Source organism: Chrysemys picta, chromosome 2 (genome assembly GCF_011386835.1).
Source record: "Chrysemys picta bellii isolate R12L10 chromosome 2, ASM1138683v2, whole genome shotgun sequence".
Lineage (NCBI taxonomy): Eukaryota > Metazoa > Chordata > Testudines > Emydidae > Chrysemys > Chrysemys picta.
Window position 1 is genome coordinate 82451823 of NC_088792.1, and position 13995 is coordinate 82465817.

Here is a 13995-nt window from a genome sequence, read left to right on the forward strand (position 1 = left end):
TTTCAAATGCCTGAAGCGTTCTAAAGCTGTTGTGAATCTGAGACCTATTAAAGGCAAACTTTTGAAAATGAGCTGTATTGTTTTAATGTGTTTTTGTGATGTTAATCCCTGTTCCTCATAATGGGAGTGAAAGCGCTAATCTCAATACACATGTGATTTCAATGGCAGAGATGAAAGGCCAGGGCATGCAAGGCTCTGCCCCAATTGACATGTGCAGAGCCTTGCATGGTGAGGTGCAGAGGCTATTGTTCACTCTTCTTTCATCGGGGATCCAAAGGAAAGAGGTTCCAACGAGTCATTGCAATGTGTCCATTACTGGGCAAGTAATTTGCCAATGTTACACAAGCCTATATCTTCCCCTAAGCTTTTCTGTTTCCCCAAAGGCTCCATTTAGAAATGCCTTTCAAAGTGACATCAGAATGAAATAGCTAGTACCCATGCAAATTATCCAGCTTTAAATTATTTCTGTGCCCCGTGTTCAGACTACCCCGGCAAGTGGCTGTGGCTCAGTCAGAATATACTAAAAGCCTCCGTATTTAATACTGTGAAGGATTTTTTTTCCAGCACGTTTCAGAAATATATTACTTTCAATGCTTTGTTTCACTGTAGAAAATAGAAAGTCAGGGTCTGTTTTTTTTTTATAAATGCTCTAGTCTATAAGTATTCCAGCACAGAAACTTTATGCTGAAAAGTAGACTGCTTAGGCAATTTATACTCCACCACAAAAATGTACACTATACTACAGACTCCCAAAACTCCTTCCTCTATTTCCTCTCTGCTGTTACAGGTCCGAAGTTATGGTCCAAATGGAATGGTAATTTTAGAAGTACCTTAATACAGCCCTGGGGCAGACAACTCATTTTTGGACACCTCTGTACCACATTAATGTAGTCTTGCAGTCCCACCTATCCAAGAAGCTTAAGGGCCTGAATTTTAAAGATGCTCCAACCTGGATTCTTACTGGGGAGGTACGATTTTGCACTCACAACTAATGGTAACAGTAGTTGTGATAAATTGCTACCACTTAGGTATTTACTGTAAATACCTGATTGCGGACATAGGCAAATACTTAGACATCTGAATCTTTGGATCTGTGCCTGCAATTATTTACATACACAAAAATACAGAAAAAACAAAAGCTATTTGTTAGGGCCTGTAATGTGGACTGTCTGCCCTAGAGGTTAGAGCCAGGAATAGGGTCAGGCTCGGGGGTCATGTCAAAGGTCCAAGCTGGAGTCAGCAACTGGGGTCAGGGCAAGGAAGCAGGATGAGGAAGCGTGGAAACAAGAACAGGGACGAGGCATGGTGACAGGAATAGGGACAAGGAGAGAGAGCAGGAATGAGGAGCAGAAACCAGGCAAGGAAGCAGGGACTTGGTCACAGGGGTCATGGAGAGACTAGCTAGTCAGACAAGAGAAGTGACAGGATCAGGAAGCTTTGGACACCACTGGGTATAATCAGACGTTTGCTGTTTGTCATCTGACCTCACTGAGCCAGCAGATGTAGCTTCTGGTGGTGGGAATTAGCAGCATTCCCTTTGCAGCTCAGTGGAACAGAGAATAAGGCTCCCCCTCAGCAGCCACATAGCCTGGGTTTGAGACCATCAGTGCCAAACCCCCACTCCCAGGGCACCACGAGGCTACTCTTCTCAGGGTGATTCCTGTGGAAGGTCTGTGCTTTTGCAGGGACATGTACATGATGAACTGGCTCCCAAGAGTGTTCTTTGGGCCCACAACCCTCCCAAATCAATCAGATAGTACAGGGCCACTCTGCACATTTGGGAGTCCAGGATGTCGGGGACCAGGCACTCCTCATGCTCTTGGTCTTGAACTTGAACCAAGGAGTGGAGGTGGGATATCTGGCTGGGGAATGGATTGTCAAGGAAAGGCTTCAGGAGGGAGACATGGAAGACTGGGGTGGATCTTTCAGGATCAAAATTTATCAGAAGGACAGAAAGATTGTGCTGGTGGGGGAGAGGTGGATATAACTGAACTGCTTGGTAATAGTAATACTAAAATTTAATATCCCTGTTGGGGGGTGGGGGATGACACACCAAAGCAGCATTAAATGATAGCATTTAATTTCAGAAAGGGGAACTGTACAAAAGTGAGGAAGTTAGTTAGACAGAAATGAAAAAGTACAGAGCCAAAAGTGAAAATCCTGCAAGCTGCATGGAAACTTTTTAAAGACACCATAATAGAGGCTCAACTTAAATGTACCCCCCAAATTTAAAAACATAGTAAAAGGACCAAAAAATTGCCACCATGGCTAAACAACAAACTAAAAGAAGCAGTAAGAGGCGAAAAGGCATCCTTTAAGAAGTGGAAGTTAAATCCTATTGAGGAAAATAGGAGCATAAAATCTGGCAAGTCAAGTGTAAAAATATATTTAGGAAGTCCAAAAAAGAATTTGAAGAACAGTTAGCCAAAGACTCAAAAAGTAAGAGCAAAAAAATTGTTAAGTACACCAGAAACAGTAAGCCTGCTAAACAACCAGTGGGGCCACTGGATGATCAAGATGCTAAAAGAGCACACAAGGAAGATAAGGCCATTGCAGAGAAACTTCATGAATTCTTTGCATCGGTCTTCATGGCTGAGGATGTGAGGGAGATTCCCAAACCTGAGCAATTCTTTTTAGGTGACAAATCTGAGGAACGGTCTCAGACTGAAGTGTCAATAGAGGAGATTTTGGAAAAAAAATGATAAATTAAAGAGTAATAAGTCACCAGGACCAGATAGTATTCACCCATGAGTTCTAATTGTGGTATGTACCCTGTCATTTAAATCAGCTTCTGTACCAGACTGGAGGATAGCTAATATGACACCAATTTTTTAAAAAGTCTCCAGAGGTGATCCCGGCAATTACAGGCTGGTAAGCCTAACTTCCGTACCAGGCAAATTGATTGAAACTATTGTAAAGAACAAAATGATCAGACACATAGATGAACACAATTTGTTGCGGAAGAGTCAACATGGTTTTTGTAAAGGGAAATCATGCCTCACCAATCTACTAGAATTCTTTGAGGGGGGTCAACAAGCATGTGGACAAGGGGGATCCAGTGGATAGAGTGTCTTAGGTTTTCAGAAAGCCTTTGACAAGGTCCCTCACCAAAGGCTCTTAAGCAAAGTAAGCTGTCAGGGGATAAGAGGGAAGGTCTTCTCATGGATCAGTAACTGATTAGAAGATAGGAAACAAAGGGTAGGAATAAATGGTCAGTTTTCAGAATGGAGAGAGGAAAATAGTGGTGTCCCCCAGGGGTCTGTATTGGGACCAGTACTGTTTAACATATTCATAAATGATCTGGAAAAAGGGGTAAACAGTCAGGAGGCAAAATTTGCAGATGATACAAAACTACTCAAGATAGTTAAGTCCAAAGCAGACTGCGAAGAGTTACAAAGGGATCTCACAAAACTGGGTGACTGGGCAACAAAATGGCAGATGAAATTCAATATTGATAAATGCATTGGAAAACATAATGCCAACTATACATATAAAATGATTGGTTCTAAATTAGCTCAATAAAGAGATCTTTCTTTGTGGATAGTTCTCTGAAAACATCCGCTCAATGTGCAGTGGCAGTCAAAAACGCTAACAGAATGTTGGGAATCATTAGGAAAGGGATAGATAATAAGACAGAAAATATCATATTGCCTCTGTAGAAATCCCTGGTACTCCCACATCTTGAATACACTGCGTGCAGATGGGGTCGCCTCATCTCAAAAAAGATATATTGGAATTAGAAAAGGTTTAGAAAAGGGCAACAAAAATGATTAGGGGTACGGAATAGCTTCCATATGAGGAGAGATTAATAGGACTGGGACTTTTCAGCTCTAAAAAAGAGACAAGTAACAGGGGATACACTAGAGGTCTATAAATCATGAGGTCTATAAAAGAAACCTTCAAAACCAGACTGTTATATCAGTAGATGCTTAAATCTTTCATATACAAGTTCATCTTATCCCATCGATTGACATGAGAACTATGGGAAGGAAAGAGGGTGGAGCGGGATTAAAAGTATTATAATGGACTGTGCATCACTGAGTGGGAGTGGGGTGGGCAGAATACCACATGGGGTTTTAGCAGACCAAGAAGTCTTAAAATGACCCTCAAGTGGGCCTCTCTGGAGAAAGGATATCCTGAACCTTCTCCCAAGATTTACAGATTAGAACCTCTCTAATGTTTCAACATTAGGGCACCAATTCAGCAAAGCACTTAAAGATGTCAAACTTTAAGCTTGTGTATAAAAGCATCTCTATTATAGTTATTTGGAGTTAAGCAGGTATTTATGTGCTTTCTGAATCAAGGCCTGGGGGCAGGGATGCATGTTCCATTATATCTTCGTACAAAAAGGCAAAACCTCTAGGCTATAATTTTCTTATCTGGATGCAATATTTAAATCTAAGTCTAAATCTGGAACCTAAATAAGTACTCTCATTTTCACAGGTGCTGAGCCCTTGCAATGCCCATTGACTTCAATTGTCCTTCAAGTCACCTTTTGGGCCACCCCTGGATAGCCTCTGCTTTTTCCTTTTGAAGTTCTACATTGCGATATAATAGAGAATACTTGCTCCTCTGGCCTGAGTTTGAAAAATCAGATCTTTTGGTGTTTAGGTAACTAACTCATGGATATTTAATTTATTCAAGGAATTTATATAAAATACAGCCTAGAAAGATAATAGAGTAATTGTTCTGACACCTCACATGACTGCCATCTCACACAAGCTACAGTAAATAACTCCTCCACATATTTCTTCATTTGCATTAGAAAGGCTCTTTAGCCAATACCCTTTTTCTTATATGTAGTTTAAAACAGAGGCAGTTCTTCTCCTCTGATTATTCTCTTTCACTCCTACGGCTATGTTACAGTCCCAAAGCATTCCCATACATATTTCCTCAAACACAACTGGTTTGACCTCTGAAGAACTTGGGAGCAGAGGGAAAGATCCTGTATGACACCAGCTTCCTGACGCTGCACAGAGTCACTCTTTTGAATTTTTCTCCTTTTCACCATCTAAGATCTGGCTATCACATATGACCTCACCCCCATTGACCTCCTCACTTTCCCCTACCTCCATCCACCTCATCCTCTCCTCTTCTTTGCTACCCTCTGTCATTCTCTCCCCTGCCATCCCTGCTCCTTTGACCTTCCTTCTGCCCCAGAACTCATCCCTCCACCTTTTCACTGTTGCCCAGCATGCCTACTCCCAATAACGAACAAAAACCCAGGAAGCAACCACTAGCATTTACCTACTTACTGATATGGCCATCATCATCATCATCATACCCACATCACTACAATTCTTTAACACCATTGCGATTATTAAGACAATAAGTCACAGTCTCCATAATAAATGCACAAACCTAAGCCACCTTATGATTCTTTTCCCCTTTTTTCCTTAACCTTAACCTTTCCCCCTACCCATCTGTCTCCTGAATGCTTAGAATGTAAGGTCTTTAGGAGTGCCCAGTAAATTAATAACAATAAAAGTCAACTTTCTCTGGGGAATACCCAGCTTCTGATACAGATACCAAAATAGCAGAAGGCTATGAGATTGGGGGTCAAGGGCAGAGAAAGAGATGAACTTCAGAAGATGAATAGAAACTCATCTTTACCATTGTTGGACCTTAATTCATAGTGGAGAAAATGAAGCTCAAACAACAACTACACCCAATTAAAAATATGAACATGCATCAATTTGGATAGAGGAAAGATTTTATAGATTTTAAACATTTCATATATGCGGGGGTGGAGGGTGTATATCTATCTATATATAAATAGCACTAGGGAAAAAAGGAACATTCTTTAACAATATCAAAATTAAAACAGGTCAAATTTAAATTTGAGAACAGGTCTGTAAGGAAACATATTACTTCTGTATTAAAAAGAAATATTGCAAAGTTTTGTATCCTAGTATTGAGGACAAGTTTTCTGCTGGTGTAAACTGATGCAACTCCATTGTGTTTAATGGGACTACTCACAGACAAAGTTACACATGCTCTGAAGCATTTTCTGGATTGGGACCAAAATGCTGAGCAACTTGCAACATCACAAAAGGAGCTGGTTGCCACTGCGTTTCTGGAGAAGACCATGAGAGAGTCCATTACTGAACTGCTACATATTGATTCTCGCCTGCCTTGTATCTTGCATAGTCATATACATTTATGCAGTGTGAGCGCAAATTGGGTATTAAAAGTAACAATGAACATGGTAGAATTTTATTCCCACCCTGCACAAGGGAAAATGGTTATACTGTACAAGGTGCAAGACCACGGAGAACCAGGCTCCTTATATTTTGCAAGAAAAAAAAATATTAGTACTGTCCAACAGCTCCCAGACAATTCAAGAGATGCTGTGAATCTACCTTGGCATTTAAATGGCTAAACATAGATTTAAAGAGATGAATGTGTGACACCGCTCAAAGAAATCACAATGTAATTCTACATGTCCTTTGAAAACAAATTTGAATCCTTAACTCAAGCAAACTGTTAGGCTAACATGAACAACACCAGGCAAAGAAAGAGAGAGAAGGGAACTTTCTACTCAAGTGTAATGTCTCAAGCATAAAGATGGTCCTAACGTCTTCACAAACTCTTTCCAAACTCCAGTCACTCACCCGTTGTATGCATCATTGCTAACAGATCTACAGATTTCTTAGTGAAGTAAAAGGGGCTGGTTGTTTACTGGAGCCCTTCATAATCTTGGAATTCCCCTCATGATTTGCAGGACTCTAAGAGCAACCCAATTAGAAGACATGGAAACATGGCCCCTGCCTTGATTTCACCAGAAGCATCAAGAGACAAATGAGTTTCCCCCTACCAGCATGCAAGGCTCTCACCATCAGTCTGTCTGATGGTCCGTAAGTGTGGTGCTACAACATCACATATTCCTTTTTGATCATCTCGGTTTGCACATATTGACAACTGTATTATTATATAAGTTCCCCCGGTAAGCAAAGGTTGTTCATATGTGGGAGTGGGGAAGCAGTGGTTAGATGGTAGCTTCCTTATCCGAATATACTTCCATTAGATGAATAATTCTAGTTATAAATTCTCCAGCAGCATGTATAAACTGCCTGGCATGTACATCCACCTTATTTTCCAGGTTACTATAAGAACCACTGCAATTCAACTGATTTAAGTGGAGTTTCCCTGGGAGAACTCACATTGTCAGAAATGGTCATTAGCTAAACAACTTGGATTACCATTGCTGCGCATCTCTAATTTGATTTGACTAATCATAATCCGGCTGTGTGATCAGCATTGGTGTCAAAGGAGAAGACATTGTGAAGTTGCAATCTTTCATCGAAAACTGGAAACAAAGTTTGGTTTTCTAAAAGGAACACTGTTCCATGGTATAGACAGGCCTCTGACCTTTAGTCTGCGATCTTCATCTCCACTGCACAGAGAATTTACAGACACTTTAAACGATTTCCAGGCTGGATTTAAGTTATTCATCACAACCTGAGAATGAAAAGAAAGAACGAAAAATACTTGACATTTGCATGTTTCAAAATAGAATGCTGAACAATAACTATGACTTTCAACACAGTATGTTAATCAGAAAGGGAAAAATGAGCAGAGAGTAAACCCTTTAATCCATCAAATTAAGTGCACCATATTGTTGGCAATGTTTCTGGAGCAATCCACGGGACAAGCAAAGACTGTTCTGCTTATTGAAATCTTTTCTATGTGTACTGTTATGCTTGGATGGCATCAAGACAGAATTAATACAGATTAGGCCCTGATCTAAAGCCCAGTGAAGGCCACAGGAGTCTCCTGCTGACTGCAGTGGGCTTTGGAGGAGGCTCTTAAAAAGCAACAGCCTGAGCTAACTAAAAGCCCAGTGCGTTAAAGCCCTTGAAAATGTTTGAAGTTTAAAGAGTTTATACATCACACACGTACTCTTTACTGACATAGTGACTGCTGACCAATTAGTTACCCGGGAGTAAATCCTGCCCCCACCCCTCCAACAGATGGAACAAGCCCTGAATGTAGCAAAGTCTTTGTGGGTCTACTGTGAAAAGATGTAGAGAGCTAGCTCAAAGACCCTGACCCCTGCATGCCACAGGACTGTGTTCCAGTCAAAGCACCAGTGGTGGAAGCGACTGTGTCTGTCTGCACTAGCAGCAGCGCACTGAAGCCCAGTGTATGTAGGTGTGGTTTGGGGGGAGGATTCCATCTACTCTGGCCCCCTGGATCTTTCCCACGCACCGCCCATTTTCTCAGTTTTTTTGTTAGGAAGAGGATATGCCCCATGGTATGTGCTGTATCAGGTTATTTACCATGATGGTAAGTACCAGTGCCATGCAGTTAGAAAGGTAATGATATGGTTAGAATTCTGGATTCAGATTCTTGCCTGTGGCTCCCACAGATTGCAATAGGGGTCAGGCATACATGTCTGAAGTCAAAATTTGATTCTATGTCTAATTTTTCACAGAATAGTGATTCTCCACTTTGGAATCTATGAAGGATCTGATCCTTTTGTTCTTACATTGGTAAAACTCCCATTGAACATAGTCATGGAGCACGGACAGTGGGATCAAGCCCAAAGACACTAAAAAGGGCAAGAGCCACATATGTGACATCATGAAAAAAAATAAAGATGGGTATAAGCAGGCAGAGTGGTCCATCTGGAGAACCAGTCAGAATAAAACAAAACAGTTTTGAAGACTAGGTTCTTCCTCCAGACTTCTATTTCCTGAAGGTCTTGGAATGTACATGAAGCAGCCTTATTTAAGCATAAGGGAAAATAGCTAAATAAGAATGAACAGAAGTAGTCTTCATTACAGAGCACAGTATATGCCTTCTCTGTAACATGCTGCTTGCATTCTGCCTCATAAAATGACAGCTCTCTTTTCAGGCAGACAGATCCCAATGTTTTCTCTGTAACTTTCTAAGACCACATCTACCCTGTGACCTAAGGGAGTGACTCCCACCTTGTGTAAACATGTGCTTGGTTTCATCTGTGCATTTAAAATAGTTGCGTAGCCAGGGTAGTATGGGCAACAGCAGTGGTACTGAGTACAAACCTGCCTTACCCCTGTGGATATGTACTTGTCATGGCTAGCCTGCACCAGTGTTGCCTGTGCTACCCCAGCTACAATTTTTAGCATGCTAACTCAGATGAGTATGTCTGTAATCCAGGAATCACACCCCTAGCTCCAACTGTAGACGTAGTGGTGGTCTTAGCAGTTTCATAGATACATGCTAAAACAATCTGGTCTTATACTTCCAGAAAAGAGAAATGGAAACCCAGTTCCATATTACCACTTCAGCCCTGTACTGTCTGAGGCCAGAATCACGCAAAGACTAAGTCTTTGTCTACAGTAATGATGTAAGTCGATGTAGGTTACACTAGTTAAGTTACATAACTTATATCGACTTAATGCAGTGTCTATACCGCATTATGTCAATGGGACAAGCTATCCAGTTAACATCGCTTCCACCTCTCATTGAGGTGGATTAATTAAGTAGATGGGAGAGCACTCTCCCATCGATTTATGACTTTATCAGACCCGTTAAAATGATGCCCGCTGCATCAATCACAGCGGCGTTGATTTAGCCCATTTAGACAAGGCTTTACTCATTGACTGACGTCAACGGGACTACTCACAATGCATAAAGAAGGCATAGGACACCTGTGCCTATGTATCAATTTTGAGCCCTGGTGCTTCATTTGCACATTAAGTCAACAGGAAAAAAGCAAGTTAACAGGAGAATGAGAAAGACAATATGGCATCAGCACACGGAAGAACAAACAGCAGGGGAGAAGAACTTTGTATTGGGATACACTTCAAAGGTTTTCTGGACTACTATAAGGAAGAGGAAAGGGAACCCTGTGATAAGCCATCATTGAAGGAGCAAAAAGGACAGCTTTTTTTGTATTCATGAAAGCTGGGTTCTGGTCCAGGGGGTTGGAGACACTGGGAGGTTGCTTTAGGTGAGAAATTTAACTTAGACAAAGATTTCATCCTGCTAAAGTTATGTTTAGTCTCCTAGAAGCGTGTTATATTTCTGTTTTATTTGTAACTATATCAGTTTCTACTACCCTTACTCAGTATCACTTGATTCTTTTTGTTAATAAACCTCTCTGTGTTATCATAAGTGGGAATTGTTAGGTGAAACCAGTAAGCGGGTGTGCACACTGTCTCTTTAAAGGCAATAGGCTTGGTAATTACTGTGTGTCCAGTGACAGAGGCTGAACACTCTTTAAAGGGGCTCAGGGACTGGAGTGCAGCAAGTGTTACCTGCCATGCAAAGTAAACACTGGCAGAATCCTGAGAAGTTTGTCTAGAGTGGCTAACAGACAAGGGTGACAGAGAGCAGTCACCCCATTTAGCACCAGCAAGTCTCACTTTTGCTAATGCACATGGGTAACAAGGTCACCTACAGCAGGGGTTCTCAACCTTTTTTTTTTCTGAGACCAACCCCCAACATGCTGTAAAAAGTCCACAGCCCACCTGTGCCACAACAACTGGTTTTCTGCATATAAAAGCCACAGCCAGCATTACGGGGTAGCAAGCAGGGCAATTGCCTGGAACCCCATGCCACAGGGGCCCCGACAATGCTAAGTTGCTCAGGCTTTGGCTTCAGCCCAAGGTGGTGGGGCTCAGGGACCCAGACATCAGCCCCATGCAGTGGGGCTTCGGCTTTCTGCCCTAGACCCCAGCGAGTCTAAGGCTGGCCCTCTTTGACAGACCCCCTGAAACCTGCTTGCGGCCTCCCAGGGGGCCACAGACCCCTGATTGAGAACCACTGACTTATAGTTCTGGGTGCCCCGAGAAAGTGTCACCCCATCAAACACAATTATATGCTGTAAATTAAATTAAGCCTGCATCTTAGGTTCCAAGAACACTCTTCTCTTCTCACTCCCAGCAGTACACATCAGGAGTAGTTGTACTGAAGTCAATAGTTACCCTAGTGTGAAACTGGAGGGAAAGGAGTAAGTAGGACCTCAGTGAGTCAGTGTGGGTGCTTGGGAGTGTGTCCTTTGAAATGGCAGAGATAAAACTATTCCTTGCTACAGACCAGCTGTGCCCCTGGAGAATAAAACCAGCCCATTACTCACCTCAGTCCTGTGAACGAGCTGCTGTGTGGCGTCATCATTCATCCGGAAAATCTCCAGAAATGGATCAGATTTGCTGAAAAAATCCTAGAATAAAAGTCAGAGCACTTTACTCTTGAGACCCATTGGAGTGTATCCACAGCATCCCTCTGCTTCCCTGCTAATGAAAAAGAAATGCTAATTCTGTTTCAGTGAGACAATTAGGTATCCCAGAATTATCTTTTATCCTTACTTGTTCCACCAGGACTTACACGATGCTTCCGCTGGTCTCAGTTTGGCTATTCAATCATGGCAATAGGCATTGTTTACAGTAATATTGTGGCCTGCTTTCTCTTTTAACGATAGCTTCCCCACCTGTACACAACCTGATTCCTGCTGAGAGCAGCCTATCTAGCTGATTTATTTCTGTCCTAAATACGAGTTTGGTCATTTATCATCAGTTTTATTATATTTGGGAAGCTGGACCAGATTTCAAAGGAGTTACACCATGGATGAATTTAGTCCTATTTAGATAACCCAAACAGAAGTTCAATGGCTGGGATATAATGCTATTGTCAACAAACATTAGCACAGGCAGGGCCGGCTCCAGACACCAGCTGAGCAAGCTGGTGCTTGGGGCGGCAGATTGTTGGAGGCGGCATTCTGCCCAATCCTAGGGCATCACGGCCGCTTTTTTTTTTTTCGTTCTTCTTCCGCTCTGGCTGCCCTGTAGGGGGCGTCGTCATGGAGAACCAGAGTGCCCTGCAGGGCAGTCCTCTTCCTTCCCTCCCCACCGACCGGAGCGGAGCCCTTGCGGCAGGTGGCAGGAGGCGGTGCAGCGGGAGGGGCCGCGTGGCAGCGCCCCTGCTGCAGCCCTGGCCGCCCCCTTCTCTCTCTCTCCTGCCCGCTCCCACCCCCTCCCCCCCAGCCGGTCCCCCTGCACCCGCGCTCCAGCCGCGCCCCGTGTTTTTTGTTTTTCGTTTGGGTTTTTTTTGCTTGGGGCGGCCAAAAAGCCAGAGCCGGCCCTGAGCACAGGCAAGCTATGTTGGAGGCTTGGTGATGTATTCTTAGAGAAAAGAGTCCTCCTAAGTATTAAAGACATGACCTGTGTTTAAACAATAAACAGAACTGGGGGAAAGGGGAGCTGCTAGATGCCCCTAACTATGGGCAAATCCAAAATATCTAATCCTTACAAATAATCCTTTTTGGGCACTTTGACTCAGAATCTGAGCTGTGCTATTATGCACTGCATGAGCTGATTGTAGGGGAGGGCTGCAAAGTGTTTACTGGACCCCCATCCTGGATCCTGTTCCTGATGCAGTATTGAGCATCTTTTGGGCTTCTCTAAACTGTGCTGCTGTCTGTAGCCCCATGGGGCTGCTACTAAAGCTGCCGACTGTTGGAGCACAGCAACATTCGGACCATGACCCCTTTTCTCTCAACCACAACCTCCTACTGGCCCCCTGTAGCAAGGGATCCCCAGGTAGATGGTTAAACCAGCTTTCTAAATGCTGCAGAAAGCACCCCCCCCCCAAAAAAAAATTCCTCTGCAGTACTGAAAATTCAAACAGAATAACAACATTTTGTGAGTGCAAGAGAAAAAGAAAACTGGAAACAAATTAAAACAAGTAAACAGAATCAATACAGTGTCATTGTAGTTCAGTGTCATGAAAAAACTAAAGAACTGACTTAAGTGGAGTGCCCTAAATACATTATTTTAAAGACTATGCTGTTTTAATAATCTAGGAAAGGAAGGATTTTTAATTATGAATTTTAGCTTATGGTGTCTCCTTAAATACATAAGAAAAGTTAATTCTTTCTGAACCTATGCAGTAAACATCACTTAACATTTAAGTTCCTTAGTAACAACTCAGAAAAAGTCTATGCTCAAGAAACACTTATCTGCTAAGAGTTTTATCAAATTTTGCTTCATAGTTATTAATGTTTTCAAACCATTTCAGCTGTTACAGTATGTCTCTCAGCAAGTTCAGCATTATTTTATTTCACAATAATATTAGAGCAGTCCTCTTTCTGGAAGATGTATCATGCAATAAAGGTTTAGTGTCTAAGTGTTTTAATAATGTTAAATGATTCATTAAATGTGTGCCAGTGATATAATGCACAATGTTCTTTCAATACAAAAAGCAGTTACATAATTTTAACACAAGCACATGACTTACAGTTTCAAAAACAACTAGCGAATTTTGTTAGCTCAAATTTTGGGTACCCAACTTGAAATGTCTTCAGACAGCTTAATTTTCAGATTGTGAGTACTGAATGCTTTCTGAAAAATCAGGCACCTTCGAGGTGTCTTAAACTGAGCACCAAAATATCAAAAATCACTAGCCACTTTTGGAAAATTAGGTTTATAACTGCATTGCTAACAAAATGCAGTGCTAAAAAATATCCTTGAACAACATAAAACTAAAAGTGAAATTGTCTTTTATTTCATACACATCACAGTTTGAGAATCTTTTTTCTCAAGTTAACTTCCCCAGAATGGGAAAATGATAGTTTGTATGCCTGAGTGCTCAAAAGTGATTACAGCATTCAATAGATGTACCTGCTTCTTAGGGTAATTGTAAGGTAGCTACTAACGTAATACAAGCATTCTGGAAGCTACTGTTCTACTGTGAAGAGTTTCCATTAGATCTCTTGAAACAAAGATCAGCCATCTGAACTACGTGGGTTTCAGTAAAACATGAAACTTTAGCTCTACCTTCCAAATGTGTACCACTATAAAAATGTAACCTTTATTGGCTCAATTAGGGCAAGCTTTGATAGCTGTGGGGTTTTATAGTTTTGCATGAGATGCTACAGCCATTCCCCTGAAGAGAAACTGATAGTTTGTTTCACTTATTCTATTATCCTCAATCTCCACTGAAGCTTTATGAAAAAATCTTCACCAATGATTAAACTAGCAACAGACCCTTTTTATCTGCCAAACCCGT

At 41.9% G+C, this 13995-nt stretch overlaps 1 protein-coding gene across 7 annotated transcripts in view; it reads right to left on the bottom strand.

Moving 5' to 3' along the window:
* Window positions 1–13995, bottom strand: part of CPNE4 (copine 4) — a 326914-nt gene that overhangs the window by 97791 nt on the left and 215128 nt on the right. For all 7 annotated transcript variants that reach the window (XM_065583639.1, XM_065583641.1, XM_008171356.4 and 4 more), the window contains 2 exons: window positions 11069–11152; window positions 7372–7461 (listed from right to left, as the gene is read on the bottom strand). In XM_065583639.1, the coding sequence (XP_065439711.1) occupies window positions 7372–7461; window positions 11069–11152 (174 nt within the window). The remainder of the gene's footprint in view (window positions 1–7371; window positions 7462–11068; window positions 11153–13995) is intronic.